Source organism: Sorex fumeus, unplaced genomic scaffold (genome assembly GCF_029834395.1).
Source record: "Sorex fumeus unplaced genomic scaffold, SorFum_2.1 ptg000111l, whole genome shotgun sequence".
NCBI lineage: Eukaryota > Metazoa > Chordata > Mammalia > Eulipotyphla > Soricidae > Sorex > Sorex fumeus.
In genome coordinates, this window is record NW_026606168.1 from 8,463,836 (window position 1) to 8,480,635 (window position 16,800).

A 16,800-nucleotide genomic window follows, 5' to 3' on the forward strand; every position below is an offset into this window, starting at 1 on the left:
TACACTTACTCCTCTCTAAATACATAAGAGGCCTTAGACATGCCAAGCAGTTATTGAAAAAGAGAGTACAGTCCTATCCAATTAGATGTGAATGTTTTTTTCTTGAAAAAAAATCTCACTGTACTTTATTTAATAAACACATTAAGAGGAACCAGAAATCCACGTAATTTTTGAAACAAACAAACAAACAAAAACCTATCAGGACCCGTGGTGGTGGAAAATGGATATTGGTGGAGGGATGGGTATTTGATCATTGTATAATTGAAATCCAAGCACAAAAATTTGTAAGTCTACAACTGTACCTCATGGTGTTTCACTAATAAAAATTTTTTAAAAAACCTATCTTTGAATTAATCTTTAGCAAGATGATCTAGAGTCAATCACAACCTGATCCCTATATTTCTTTTTTTTTCTTTTTGGGTTACCCGGCAATGCACAGGGGTTACTCCTGGCTCTGCACTCAGGAATTACTCCTAGAGGTGCTCAGGGGACCCTATGGGATGCTGGGAATCGAACCCAGGTTGGCCACATGCAAGGCAAACGCCCTACCCGATGTGCTATGGCTCCAGCCTCCTATATTTCTTTTTAATTCTCCTTCTATGCCACATTTAAGTTTAAAGTTTACTCCTATCATGTTGAATTGTATTTTCTTAATTCAAAAAGTTTCTTTCTTGCCTCTGTTTTTTGACTAGCTATCTCCTCTGCCTGAGAATACCATCTCTTCCGCTATCTTCCCTGAATTTTCACAAGGTAGTAAATATAGCCTTTGTGCTTTCAAAAGAAGTGATGTACATGCTTTATAAATGCCAACAATACAGGTGGAAGGATAGGTGAATGAGTAAAAAACACAATTGATTGAAAAATTCTCATGTCAAGGCATCTAATTTCTAGGAGGGAAATATGAGTGAGCATTCTGCAAAATAATTTTCCTTTCTGAGAAAGAAAGTGGCTGTTAAGCCAACAAGTGTGTAACCAGAGAGGTCCCCTTTCCTCATTTTTCTTTTTTCTTAATTATCAGCAAGTAAAAACAGCTTTAGAGTGTGAGAAAGAGAAGTAGATTCTGCAGAACATCAAGATCTGAGCAAAATGGGATCAAATTTTGTTGTTGTTGTTACTGTTTTTAAGTCTTTGACCATACTAGAAACCTGGTTAATTTTTCTTAAATGGAAAATCACATTTCATGGTTTCATGTGTTTCAGGCATTGAAGTTAGAGGGAATCTTAAGAACACTGACATCTTTAGATGTTTCTGCAGATATAAACACAGGAGACGATAGCATGTGTTGTCACCTGAGTGTTATAACCCACGAGACATTGACTTCTTTAAGCCTGAAAGCAAAGAAAAGCACGCAACTTATTAAGAATCCTTTCAATTTTGTAGTCCCTGGGCAGTTGAGTTTGGAGGCCACGAGCTCCAAGTCTCAGCTGACAGGCTTATAATTTTCAGTTGCTGCTCGTTTGTGCAAGGGAGAAGTTCGTGTCATCTGGACAAACTTTCAACTGAGCTTGGCTTGCAGCTGAGCTCTGTAACTTTCCATGGTGTAGAAGGCAACACATCATTAGGTCTGGAATCCAGATGGATAATGCTCTAAGCACTAAGAGCTAACAGACAGCTGATCACAAGGGGGAAAATACAATCTACTCATATCCAACTTCTTTTGTCCTCTAAGAAACTGTCTACAGGAAGATACATTTATTTTCCAAACTCAGAAAGTGAAAAATAATCATCAAAGTCTGAGAAAGATGCGAGATTAGCCCTTTGTGCGTATAAATGATAATTTCACTGGAGTGCAATCAGAGCTTTTGTTTTCTAAATTAGAAGCTTAGAGGAGTGTTTTGATATTTGTTCAAGATTTGGAACCTGAACTACATTAAAAGTACAATGCAAGTTTATTCTATTACGACAAGAACCAGATTTCCTAATCAAAGCAAATTGTTTGGCATTGCTGTAAAACACTGCTATTTAGAAAAACCACCAGAGGTATCTTAATGGCAATAATTTGGTGTGGTAATTATATGAAGGTCGGGTTGTGCTCTACAAATCACAACCGTTAGCAAGAGCAATAATTACAATGCATCTATCCAGTTGCATTATTTTAATTAAATAGCTGAGTTCTATGACACCCTCCCTTTGGAACACTTAAACAATTCTGCTAAATGGTCTATAGTCATTTAGACAAAATTGATATTCTGTGAAGTCAGTAAAGTCAGTATTCCTTTAGATCCTCCCCTTCACTGTGGTGGTTCAAGCAATAATGTATCAAATATATATTAGAAGTTTCCTTTCCCCTGGAAAACAGGAAATCATTGTGTATGCCCTGTTCCTAGTAATGTCATTTCTTTGGAAAACACAAAAGGAGATCTCATTAAGACAGGACAAGAGATGATTATTGGGGTGAAGAAAAAGAAAGAACAAAGCCTTAGGCAAACTCACCAAACTGTGGCCATTTATGATTAAGGCATAATCTCCTGTTATAGTTTCTTCTACAACCGAATCCAGCTCCAGCTGCTGCTTTTTTTCAGAAACTTCAGGGCCATTGGAAGAACTTCTGTTTTGTCCAAACAAATTTTCCTTTGCTTTCCTTAAGGGGAAAGGAAAGGTGGTATATGAATTATAACAAAACATACAGGACACACCTATTAACTCTTAAAAAGAGAATTGCCTAGAAGTCAATTCATATTATCACTGTTCAAACAGACTATGGCACAAGAATCAGTTTTTAGCAGGCAAGCTAGTTAATTTTTTGTGATGGGAATATATAATAAATTTTCAAATTCCAGAAAGTAGAATATAAACATAATGAAAAAAATCATCCTGAAGGCTTTAAATTACCTAAAAACCAAATCACCATCAGGAGCTGTGTTTGAACTAGGTTACCACGAATTAAATTTGGTATATAAGGTTGCCTGAGCTTCCAATACTTAAGAACCACTAATCTGCCACTTGATATTGTTAATAATGGGACAGGAGAGACAAAAGACAGTTTATGAAGTTTTCTAGGAATTCTAGCACATCTGTAGATAAAATGAATTCATGGATTTGCAAAACAATGTAATATAATTCAGTTTAAAACAGCAGACTTCTTAGAAGCACTCTTTTTCTTTTTTAATTTTACAATAAAAACAAATGATGGCATTTACTGAATTGGGATAGTCATTATAATATAATGGAAAATTTTAAGTGAAAATTATACTCATCAACTCAAACAACCAATTAAATCTTCTGAGAAAGAAACTATAGACACCAAAATGTAGAGTACAACTTTCCCAGTGGAAACTCCTACCCCACAAAAGCATAGATCTAAGGCAATAGAACAATCTTGTTCACATTACTTGCATCTCTGCTTTTTAAAAGGAATATGGTATGATGACTGGCCCCTCTTAGAAGTGGCATTTTCCTCCTCTCTTCTAAATGGAAAGATGATGCTTTTAAAGGAAAGAACATTTCCTCTCCAAGAACTCTTGGATTACAGGCTTCGGAGTAACATAGGCAAATTGGCTCACTACAGAATTTGCTGCCACAGGGGAGGACTACACAGCACGGTCTCAAAAGATGAGCACCAAGGTCAGCCACAAACACGTAAGGCCACACATCACATATACAAGAAGAGAACTCAGCAGAAATTTCACAGGAGTGAGAGTCAGGCCAGAAAACAATGGATGTTTTGACTTGCAGCAAAATGAAACAGTTCCCCCAAGGCTCTGATGGAGAAAACATCTATTGCAATAATTTTCTGCTTCTCTAAAAAGAGAGAGAGAGGAGAGGGAGGGAATGTTCAGATACAAGAACAACCCACTTAGTCTTCAGCTTTCTAATTATTTGAAAATGTAAGACTAATTGTTCGCACACTAAGTTTCAAAACAAGCAAATAAACAAAAAAACAAAAACAACTCTTATCTTCTGGCTCAGCATCTCCTTCTGCTGTCCAGGTCCATAATCACAGGCTACTTTAAGGAGCCCAGAAGGGGCCAGGAGGTTCCAGGGCCCAGGGTCCAGCCATGACATCATGCAATCAGCATTCAGTTCAGTTCCGAACCAAAGACAAAGATTTACAAAGTTAGAAGGCTATGTGTGAAATGTAGGGAGTCAGCATGGAGGAAAGGGAAAGAGAAGACATGAAAAAAATCAAGGTTTTAAGTAGAAGAATCAGACCCCGGCATCAGATGACCTTGTTAAAAGGCCTCCTCATTGTCTTGACAATTTACAGTCCTATATAATAAAGAAGCAAAAGCAGCCCGTAGATCAGAAATGAACAGTTCGCTGACAGCAGGCAGAGTTCATAAACTGGGTCATAAGGGAGTACCAAAGGGCAAGCATCTCCTGAGATTTTCTTTTTCAGTCAAGTTCTTGCTCTTTGGATAAATGACTCAATCTCTGTTTTCCCCCCCAGAGAATGAAAACATTCCAAAGAAGGGTGAAGTTCAAGAAAGTATTGGCTGAAATTCTATTTACTTAGGATTTATCCCCCCACCACCCCGAAACTGTCTTCCTAATATCACACTTGAACTCTTCCAGGCAAAGAGGGCACAGTATTTCCCGCTCTACTCAAGATTCCCACTGTGCTTCCTCGCAAAAGCCAAGTCTCCTGACCAGAGTGACTGTGTGTGCATTTTCGGACCTTTGCCCATGCTTGACAGCTATTCTTTCTCTCTCTTCCTGGAACCGAGTTTTTCAAATACCAGCTGGTTCTCACAAAAACAATTTATTAGGAAGGGGAAAGCTGCACACAATTCCCTTCAACCACTACGGACTATACATTTTTGTGGGCAAATCACATTAATACGTAACCACAGAATGCAAGTCACAGATGCTAAAAGAAAAGAGTGTTCACCCCCCCCCACCAACACAAAAGTTTATAAATGGAGGTCAGTCTATTACAATATTGGCATGCATACATGCATTCATTATTGAGGGTCATCCTGGTATTTACAACCCCATGCCACCACAAACAATGCAAAATGTAGTTAGGCCCAGGCTGGCTCGTGTGCATTTGAAAAGCGATAGAATGGAAAGTGTCATTTTGGCAGTCTTCTGAAGGCACTCTATGCTCCAACATTAAAAGTTCCCACTAACCATTATGACAATGATAGTTGGATGGGATCGCTCTGGAAGGAAGATGTGTGCTGAAGTGGGTAAAGGACCAAACATGATGGCCTCTCAGTATCTCTATTGCAAAGCACCAAATACAATGATTCAATTAAAAAAAAAATTTAAGTTCCCCTTAGAAAACATATTTTCTAAGGGAAAAGTTATATTCCCCTTAGAAAATAGAAAAACATGGAATCAAGTTAAAAGAGGTAGACCTGAAAAATCTAATAGCATAGGTCTTGGGACCTGGAATCTGGTTTCAGGACTGAGATATGCCTTTAATATCTCATGTGCCCATAGTTGTTATCAGACTTGCAACCACTTGATGAGTCAGTAACAGACCTAGGATTGAAGCTAGGTTTTACTTTTCCTTTTCTCAGGCCACCATGCCAAACTGGTTGATAGTCAGTCACAGGCTACTTCTATTAGGGACAAAGACAGTGCCAGAGGAGCAGTTAAAGGACAATACCTTTATGCCACCAGAAGAGAAAGGGAGAAAGTACATGACTCCATCATATCCCCCTGCCACCATGCTAGGGATTTTGTTTTGTTTGCTTGTTTGAGGCTATACCCAGTCTTGCTTGGGAGTCACTGAGCTCTGTGCTTAGAGATCACTGGCTCTGCGCTTGGAGATCGCTTCTGGCAGTGCTCAGGGGGACCATATGTGGTTCCATAGATTGAAATGCAGTTGGTCACCTGCAAAGAAAAAGCCTAAATCCCTGTACTATCTCTCGGGTGACAATGGAAGTGAAGTACAGACTTGCGTAGTTGAGGAGTTTGAAACCAGAATCTCATGCCATACAAAACAAGTGTCCTACCATTGAGCTACATCCACATCAATATATGAAAATTATTTTTCAATATTCTGTTGCTTCCCTTAATCCCTGTGTAACCTGCACCAGTTTCTTTATTATAAATTAAGAGAATAGGTAGTTCATTCAGATTGATTGGTACCCACTATGAAAATTTGAGCAGTAGCACTAATGCACATTATATTTCCAGAATTCCTTGATGCTCTAAACTTTTATGATTTTTTAAAAATAAAACAGACAAATGAAAATACAATGTCATTTATAATGCATGTGTTCCTGGGTGAGTAAAACTTAGGGTGAGAACAAGATATGTCTATTCTGCACAGTGTCTTAAAAAGTTTGAGCTTTTAAGCAACATAATATTCAAAGACCCCACAGCTCCATAATGTTTAAATACAGTGCACATAGCTGCCTGATCTAGAGCATATGCATTTTAGAACCCTCTCTTTCAAAAAAAACAACCTTTCACCAAATAGGCATTCAAATGTGTATATATATATATGTATATATATATATACATATATATATAAAAGTCACTGTCCTCCCATTGTTCATTGATTTGCTTGAGCGGGCCCAGCAATGCCTCCATTGTGAGACTTCTTGTTACTGTGTTTGGCATATTTAATATGTCACGAGTAGCTTGCCAGGCTTTGCCGTGCGGGCGAGATACTCTAGGTAGCTTGCCGGGCTCTCCAAGAGGGGCAGAAAAATCGAACCCAGCTCAGCTGGGCTGACTGCGCGCAAGGCAAATGCCCTACCGCTGTGCTATTGCTCTCAGCCCTATATAAAAGTCTTTTATATATTTCTATAAAATATATAGACATATGCATGCATCTTGTTGATTTAAGAGGAAATATTATTTCCTGATATACTGTAGGGATAGGGCAGAATGATAGCACAGCTGGTAGGGCGTTTGCCTTGCATGCAGGTGACCCGGGTTTGATTCTTCCATCCCTCTCGGAGATCCCAGCAAGCTACCGAAAGTATCCCGCTTGCACAGCAGAGCCTAGCAAGCTCCCCATGGTGTATTGGATATGCCAAAAACAGTAATAAGTCTCACAATGGAGACGTTACTGGTGCCCACTTGAGCAAATTGATGAACAATGGGAGGACAGTGCTAGAATGCTATTATAGGGATACTACTCAGAATTAGTTGAGTCTCCTGAGGATTTAGTTACAGAAAATTGTTTTCTTACAATGAAATATGTGATCACTGTAACAAAAAGTGAAACATGGAATGGATTTTTCTGTCAGCTCAAGTAAAATTACACTCTCAATTTGTTTTCCTTTGGACAGAAGATGCATAGATCAGAGAAGTGTAATCAATGCAATAATCTTTTGAGAAACCATAAGAGTTTAGTTATTAATTTATGAGTATGCCCTTAAAATTAAAGCAGCAATGGCAGCAAAATTAGCATGGAGCTCAAAGTGTTTAACATGGTTTCATGATAAAATTTGAAATAAGCCATATGCCCAATATGCATGAAAATTACACATTATGTTTATGAAATAATCTAAACACATTTGGCAGGTTTAAATATAAGCATTTAGATCATTTCCTTCCAATAGCTACTATCAACTTAGACCCTATTCTTTTGATATATTTTTGTTTTTGTGTTTGTATGAACTCTGCTTGAACTCAGAAGCATAGCACCAGAAAACCAAATGAAACAAATTTATAACTTCAATATTTCATCCCTAAATCTTTTTAGCAGTAATTTTTAATGATAACTTTTCCTAGATGCCCTTCCCCTCCATTTCATATTGAATAAACACCCACTGAAAATGTACTCATTTTTCTTACATGGACTTTTGCATGCATAGCTCCTTTGTCTTAGACTCTAAGAGTGGGTCTTACCTCCATCTCAGAGTTAAAATAAACATTATTTGCCTTCAGTTGAGCATGGTGGCCTCAGGAGTTCTGAGATTAGTCTACAAGGAAATTACTTATATTTTTCTTTTTGAATATTTTGCCTTCTCGTTAAAAAAAAAAAGATAAGCTTATGACTTTTTCAAATTGCAGTAGTACTGTATAAATGATAACAACTTCAGATAATATCAAGGACAGTCACAGAGAAGACACCAAACATAATTCATATTCTTATTACTCAGAAAGAGCCACTATATATGTTCTCCAGAGTTCCATGAGCAAATAGGTGGATAGATAGATATGTATAGTGCTTTTCACATGTGCATACATGCATTTTACATATGCATAATTTTTAAAAGAGATTATATTATGGATTATGTTTTATAGTCTTATTTTTTAAATAATGCACATTGTAAATGCCTTCCAAGCCAACAAACACAAGATTAATGCATAGTGTATCATTGTGTGCATATGTAATAGTAATTAACCAGATCTTAAGAGTCTTGGTTTTTGAAACCTCCCAGAGTTTCAAATTTTCTACCCTCATATTGATACAAGAATTAATATTTATTTATATACCTAGCCATACATCTGTACACTTATGTTTTGGATAGTTCACCCCCTATGGTCCTCAAGGGACCTTGTGGTACCAGAAATACTCAAGATACCTCCATGCAAAGTATGCAGTCCATACTTATAAGCCATCTCCTTGGCCCTGTTCACTTTCTGTTTAATGGCAATTCATAGAACTAGGAATTAGTGTCAAAAGTGTGAAAATATGTAATTTCCAAATATACCATCATATAGCCTTCAAGAAAGTTTTACCCACTCACACTCCCAACATAATATATAAATTTGTATTTATCCATTTTCCTTTCACATATTTAGTCAAACAAAGAAGTAGGTTGAAATCTTGAGATATTAATTTTGGTTTCCAATCACTACCACCATCATGAGTAGCCCTCTCTATTTACTATAAATATCCGTATCTCTCAGAAGAATAGGATAGGTTAACTGCAGAGGGAATAAGGAATACAGAACTTGCTTTCTGAATACCAAAATAGAGTCTCGACACTCATAGCAGTATTGTTCATCTGAATTCCAGCAATATGGAATTTCTCTAGCAAACTAGAGGGAAAAAAACAAGTTTCTTCAAATCTCACAATTCCATTCTTAAAGGAATCAGGGTACTGCATGTTGCCATCAGTGAAAGGCTAGAAATACCTCTCTTCTCCATCTTCCATCTTAGGCTTGGGGGAAGAGGTTTAGCAGAGAAGTTTAGAATATCTAATGAATCATTAAAAGGAACCTAGGTCCTAACTCACCCCAGGGTGGTGGAGAGGTATGCTACCAGAGTATGGAAACCTCAGATGAATTTCTTGGGAATTTGATTATAAAAAGTAGCCACTGAAATGCAGTGCTATGAAAGGTTTTAGGAAGATAGATGGACAGCACAAGTCTCCCTGACCACAGAGAAGTGGCAAGGCAGTCATTCTTCCACGTTTCTCACAGAAATCAGTTGAGAGGAACCAGAAGTCCAAGCAGACTAAAAAATGAGCTGCAGGAAGTGCCAGGTGCCCACTGGCTCTATGAACTCCATAATTAAAGTGAAATAAATAACCACACCTCAAGACCACCAAAGTGTGCAAGATCTTCCTCCAATGCCCAATATTACTTCTGGTCTACCTCATCATTCACCCCAACATCCCTTTGTTCTTTGGTAATCTTGGTTGTGTAATCTAAGTCCAAGGGGTTGACATCCTTTTGATATGATCTATTTCATTGTTTTATTTCTTTATAAACCACAGATGAGTGAGATCATTCAGCATTTGTTGGCATCTTGAAGACAATGAGTCCCCACTGAAGCCAAACTTACTTGAGTTTGTCAGCAAAATGAATACAAGGTTAGGAAATGTGCAGAAAGAACTCTACACTGAATTATGACCATAGGAAACTTGAGCCCATCAGGTCTCTATTTTTCGCAACTATCTGATCTTCCTTACTTCCCCAGCCCACCACTTCATTTTGTCCTTTTCACACTTACCTGACTTCTTCTCTTACTTCCAGGGCTGTGTTTCCTGCTATAATGAATACTTCATTCATGTCATCGGTCAGCATGTTGCAGGCATAGCCAATGTTGATGGCAGTTTCTAATACAAAATAAAGCCCATCTCAACTGTAACATCATGTAAGAACTTTGAATCCCTTCCTCATAAAAGTTTTGAAGCCAGGGTTTATATTTCCTTATCTATAAGTGCCCTGAGTGTTGGAGAGTATGATAGGCTTGATATAAGGGTACATAATGTCCTTATTCAGTGCTGTGCCACTCTTTCGTGATTAGGACAAGTGCTCATATGAACCAATAGTTAAACATCAGTAATACTGGGGTTGGAGCAATAGCACAGAGGGTAGGGCATTTGCCTTGCACGAGGCCAACCCAGATTCGATTCCCAGCCTCCCATATGGTCCCCCAAGCACTGCTTTGCGGGTGATTCCTGAGCCAGGAGTAACCCCTGGGTATTGCCAAATGTGACCCAAGAAGCCAAAAAAAAATCAGTAATACTATTGCTGCCTACAGAGTATTATTTTGAAGCAACAAGTTATCTGAAACTCAACTGATCCCAGAATAACTTATAGAAGTATTAGTTTTTATATAGTAAATTCTTAAAATACATAAATTTTTCTCATTACTTTTAACTCTCTCCTATGTGAGGCTAGGTACCTATCTAATTAAGGTTTCTGGTAAAATATATATATTTTGCCATAAATATTATCATCCCCTTTTCAGAATACCATCACCATTTAGTTTTCAATTACCTTGTTTGTCTCCTGTTAGGACCCAGATCTTAATATTGGCTAGTGATAAACTTGTAACTGTTTCAATAACACCATCTTGTAACTTATCTTCTACACCAGTGGCACCTAGTAGCTTCATTTAAAAAAAGGATATATATTATGTTAATGCATAAAATATCCACAGCCAGCTCCTATAACTTTTTTAATTATTTTTATTAGTGAAACACCATGTGGTACAGCTGTAGACTTACAATTTTTTGTGCTTGGGTTTCAGTTACACAATGATTAAGTACCCATCCCTCCACCAGTGCCCATTCTCCACCTCCAGTGCTCCCAGTATCCCTATCACCCCCCATTCCCCCCATCCTGTCTCCCCCATTCCATCCCACCCCTGTGGCAGGGCATTCCCTTTTGTTTTCTCTCTCCTTTTGGGTGCTGTGGTTTGCAAAAGAGGCATTGAGTGGCAATCATGTTCAGTCTATAGTCTACTTTCAGCATGCATCTCTTATCCTGGGAGGATCCTCCCAACACCCTTTATTTAGTGTTCCCTTCTCTATCTGAGCTGCCTTTTCCCCTAGGATGTGCCAGCCCCTATAACTTTAATCAGATTTTAGAAACAAGAAATGTAAATTGAAGATGCATGCTATGATTTATTAGGTTAGTTATTTATTATTTAGCAACATCTTATTATTTATTCAGATGAGTTGGGGAGGATCCCACAAAGAGATTCCCAAATCAAATCAACTGATAGGCCACGAATTCAGACAGAGATCCTAGAAATTAGAGTTAACATGGCAATCTAATGTTCTTAAATAACATGGCATAAACAACACAGAATTCAAAGACATAATAACTGCCCAGCTGCTTCCCCAGATATAGCAACATGGAAAGATTTCCCCACTGACCCTGTCCCCTTTTCCAAATTAGGGAGGATATTTACATATATATACATATATATTATAGTACCTCAATAAAGTCTAGCCATTTTTCTTAAATTAACAAACAAGTAGATGCCATACAATAAAAAGGGAATGCAATTGTACAACATTTTATCCCAGGATCAAAAAGTCATAATTTCTACTCCCTCACAACAGATAGCATCCTTGCCACTGGGGCCTCAGGAGAGAGTTGTTTCTAGAACAGAGAACACACTGGAATGCACAGCTATCATCAGAGTGTCATGAGTCTAGTTTAGAGTTCTAGGCCACTCATCATGGCAAGTTTTTCTGCTCATAAAATGGTAGGTGATAAATCAGGGAGAATAAATAAATCATAACATCAAGGACAAATGAGAGGCTGACAATGACGAGGGAGACTGCTGTCTTCAGCTCTTGGGAGAGCTCTAATTGCATAAGCTACCACCAATAGAAGTAATCCTCTAAGCTTTCTAGGGCCACACATGGCAAACTCAGAGCCAACAACCAAAAAAAAAAAACATGATTCAGTGTTTCAAAGAAAAACATCTGCTGTGTGCAAGATGATTCAACCAGTGGATTATTCCTATGTGAAACCACTAAACACGTACTATGATTTCTGTAAACACAAACTATCATGATTCTAAATTCATACCATCAAATTGCTTTCAATTTCTTCATACAGCTTGGCTATCTTTTCATCCTTTTCATCTCCAGCAGCATTCGCATCCTCAAGCATCTTTTGCCACTCTTTAAAGTACTTGTCATCCAGATCCCTATAGGCAATGGCCAAGGTCCGAAGGCCTTCCCCTGCAAATTCCTGCCAGAGCAGACATAAACACATGAACCATCACTAGACAACAAGCACTGCAATAATAATGGGTAAGAAGCTTTCACTCAAATTTGTTTTTGTCCCAATAGCACTTCTTGACCATCCTGACTGCCAACATTTCATTCTTGAAATAGGGAGATAATGTTTTAATTTTGTGTTCTAATTCAGTGGGGTTACTCTCTCATATAAAGGATATAAAGAAACTTCACAGGACAATAACAAAGGCCCAAGGGCGATAGAAACAAAGAGCAGCAGAACTAGTCTTCAGTAGGAAACCTGCCACTGAGATGGGATGGGGTGGGGGATAAGTTAGGGAAAGAAACACTAGTACAATGGTGGACGGGGGGAAAGTGCCTGCCATTGAGGCAGGCTGGTGGGTGGGGGCAGAGGGAAACTGGGGACATTGGTGGAGTCAAGTGGACACTGGTGAAGGGATTGGTGTTGGAACATTGTATGCCTGAAACTTAATAATGGATAACTTTGTAACTCTGTAATTCATGGTGATTGAATTAAAAAAAAAGAAAGAAAATATTTCTGAGAGAACAAATCATCTCCAAAATTGCTAACAAAGTTATTTTCATTCTACTATTAAAAAAAAACCAACAGTGAGATTTATACACTCAGGGGAGCTAACCTTCTCTGTAAAGACTTCTTGAAGGGTCCTACTTGAGAGGTAATCAAAGGTAACCAGAACTTGAAGCAATGTGTGTATGAATTTGCCTGAAGGAAGCAGTTCTGGAATGAGGGGCACTGGGCCTGAACACTCATGTTTCTGGAAGAAACAAAAGGACCCTCTGCAGTGCCCTAGCTCTTCAATCAAAGGCAAGATGTTCTCTCAAGGTAGAGCCTCTTGACATCCTACCACAGTCAACTAACTTCAAATAGTGTAGCTACTTCTAGTGTGTAGCTACTTCTAATGTCCTTCTAATAATGCAGCTATGTTTACAATGACAATGAGACCTAATTTTGTCTGTGTTTTAAATTTCCCATAATAAAATGTTGGCGGTCAATAATAAATGAATAGATGTTTATTAGTCGGGTAACCAACGTTTAATGTATTCTTTAAGGTAATAAAGATTATCTAAAGGGAAAGGGGGTGAAGTGGAAAGAGAATGTTATTTCTGGGAAGTCAGACTAGGAGTGGAGGCTGACTTTCACTTTTCATTCCGCATCTTTCACAACTGTAAAAAAATTTCATTACATGATCGTTTTATTTTCATAGTAAACATCATTTGAAATGTGAAAAACACCACCATATAAGTTGAAAATCGTTTTTAAAATGATCCTATTTGTGTTTGTGTTTTATAATTAGTCAAAATATTTGGAGAACCATACTTTCCCTTGAGGGTCTCAATAAACTGAAAATTTTCAAATGATACCTCTGATGCTTTATCCTTCCAGTAGGAAAATAATTATTTTTATTGTTGTTCTTGCTGCTGGGGGAGAGAGGAGTCCCCACACCCACTGGTGCTCAGAGAATATGTGGCACCTAAGATCAAACCCAGGGCTCTACCACTTGAATCACATCTTCTGACTCCAAAGAAATGTTTTAACAGGAAATTGCTAATCTGAGTGTGTTGCAGGGCTACAATCACTTAATTAGCTTTAGGGACATGCTAAAACAAACAAACAAACAAACAAAAACCACCCTGCTAATTCACCCAGACATTCAGTGGTCATTCTATAGGCCTCTACTTGCATTGAAGAAACTACTTTTTAAATTTTAGTCATCATAATTTACAATGCTGTTCATTTTATGGTTTCATGCATGCAGTGTTCCAACCCTTGCGCTGCTCCTTAGGGCACCACAATCGAGCTTTATCTTCTCTCTTGTGCTTCGGCTTAAGGTACAGACATAGGTTTGCGTTAAACCATGACACACACAGCCTAATTTGATCAATGAAAAGCCAGTGCATATGGCAATGATGTAGTTTAGTTGAAAGAGACCATGAGAAAAATTATTTAAAATTCTCTCACAGGCAGTTAGTAGCACTTTGGATACAGCATTTTTACAAGCTCTGCCTTCCAAGACCACCACTGGGTCCCCTGCTGATCTGAAAATCTAGTTACTATGTGTAATGAATGAGCTTTTGTCCTCTTAATTCACACAAACACTTTTTTGCCTTTAGCTCACAACCCCACTGGGCATTACCAGTGCTTTCCTCTCTTCCGCATAAAAATGAATCAACTCTAAGACATCACAAAAGGAGACAGATGATTTAACTTATTTAATTAGTGCGTGAAACACAAATTTAATCCAAGTGAGCATGGGAACAAGGTTGTTTCCTATCATTAAACAATTGAAAATCAATAATTGGATATAAATTTAAAGCCCCAGAATTTAGAAGTGAATAAAGTGCATAAAGCAAATCAAATTGTTATTACCTGAATGTTTTTTCTTTTTCATAGAAATATAAACAGACCAAAACAGCCATTCCTATATTTTAGAATGAAAGGGGAATATATGAAAACTCAAGCCTTGGTGTTTGAGCAATGGTAAAAATCAAATACTTGTGATTCCAATGTTGTTTTCATAAAAGAAAATGTTCAAAGCCATGCTGGCCTTCTGGAAGAGATTAAAAGAAAATCAAGAATGCTCTATTGGAAAGACAAAAACAATAGCTATGTTTGTAACCAATATTATTAAACTATCATTCTTTAAATTTAAAGTCAGGCAGAGATTCTTTTTCTATTTGTTTGTTTGTTTTTAAAGATTCAGGGAATATTTTGTATTACATGTAGGGCTTGAAAAGAAAAATTTTCCTCAATAACTCTTTAAAGGATAGAAATCACTAGAGCAATGAGAGTTCTGACCAGTTACCCTGAAAGTTCATATTGGGTTGAACAGAATATTGAAAAAACTGCTAGAGAAACACATGAACAACATCTCAGTTTTAAATCAAGTAGTTTTATATTAATTTATAAACTCCTATTATTAAAGAGAAAGTGGGGACCAGAGTGAGAGTATAGTGGGTAGGGTGCTAGCCTAACATGTGGCCAACATGGGTTCTATCTCCTGCATCCCATATGGTCCCCAGAGCCCTGTTAAGAATGATTCTTGACACAGAGCCAAGAGTAAACCCTGAGCACAGCTGAGTATAGCCCAAACACACACACACACACACACACACACACACACACACATACTTCACACACACAAGTACAAAAGTGTCACAACAAAAATAACACTTAGACTCTGGAAACTATGGCAATCTTCAGAGGGAGAGGATGAAGGAGGATGGGGAGAGGGGTTATTTTGACAGTCGTGAGTTCAATGATTTTTATAGACATAAGGAATTGTGAAACTTCACTCCCTCAAATTTTATTTTCATTTTATAAACCATTCATTTTAGAAACCAAATCAATGAAATTTGGTTTCTAAAATGGAGGGTACCAAAGATCACTACTGCTCCCTTTAGAAAACTTTTGGAAAGCAACTGGACTTTGTCTCAGAATGTATGCATTTAGTATCTTTAACCTAAGTGACTCATCGTGATTTTCGACCTGAATAAAAGGACCCTTGGTGGAGAAATTTGGCTACAGAATTAATTTTCCCCTCAACATCTAACCACAATCCTAAACTATTCCCTAGGGGTAGTCACAAGAGATTCTTGTGCCAAAAACATTGGAATCCAGGGGAAAAGAAAGGAGCTCTCCTGCTCCTTTTCCTAAAACCAGTTCAGTCTCCCAAAACCAGTAGCCCCAAACTCCAGGGAAGTTAAGGCCAGTTTCCCCTCGGGATCCTGCTCCTTCCTCTGGCCAAATCTCAGGAGCCCAAACTCAGTGGCTACTTCTCAGCTGCTGTTAATCCACCTATGTGCAACTGAGCAGACTCTTGGCAAAGTAGGGGAGAAGGTTCCTGTGCCAGTTTCCAGACATTCACTGGCACAGTTTCCCATGGAACCGCTTTCCACATGCTTTTTCTATTTTAGAAGTCAGATCATTTAGCTGATATTTTAAAAACAGGGCCTAAGCTTTGGAATTGGTCGGAGAGCCATTCTGCTAACCTTAAGACAAGAAGCACTTACACTGAGATGATCTGACGTCAAACTAAGAAGATCTTCGTTGGATGGATGAAGTTTCTCAAACAGAATAGTATCTGCTCCTTTGGAATAAAGTTTTATCTGGCCTTCTGGATTTTGAACTGAAAACAAAAAATGTTTAGAAGGTAGATTTTAATCAATGAAATCTGTTAAGAGGAGACTCTCCCAGAATTCTACTCAGGCAATGTGGAAAAGGGCATAATAGTTTAGCCAGTATAAAAAAAATAGATGATAACTTTGGTTGAAAAGTCACAATCTAAGTTCTTTGGTTTCTTTTTTTATTAATTTATAAATCTTCCAACTATTGGGATCCTTTCATATACTCAACTCAGAAACTATTCTGGTGTGTATAAGTTTCCTGTTTTTCCTACCTGCCATTTCTGAAGGGTTGTACACTAATCAATTAATTAAATGTTTTCCCTTTTTTTGTGGAGTGTGGGGCAAA

The 16,800-nt window shown here is 37.9% G+C and overlaps 1 protein-coding gene across 1 annotated transcript in view; it reads right to left on the reverse strand.

The window, feature by feature from the left end:
* Positions 1-16,800, reverse strand: part of ATP8B4 (ATPase phospholipid transporting 8B4 (putative)) — a 236,005-nt gene that overhangs the window by 39,374 nt on the left and 179,831 nt on the right. Inside the window, exons 17-21 of the mRNA XM_056135410.1 lie at positions 16,341-16,456; positions 12,136-12,300; positions 10,588-10,699; positions 9,815-9,920; positions 2,434-2,581 (exon numbers count right to left, since the gene is read on the reverse strand). Coding sequence (XP_055991385.1) covers positions 2,434-2,581; positions 9,815-9,920; positions 10,588-10,699; positions 12,136-12,300; positions 16,341-16,456 — 647 coding nt within the window. The remainder of the gene's footprint in view (positions 1-2,433; positions 2,582-9,814; positions 9,921-10,587; positions 10,700-12,135; positions 12,301-16,340; positions 16,457-16,800) is intronic.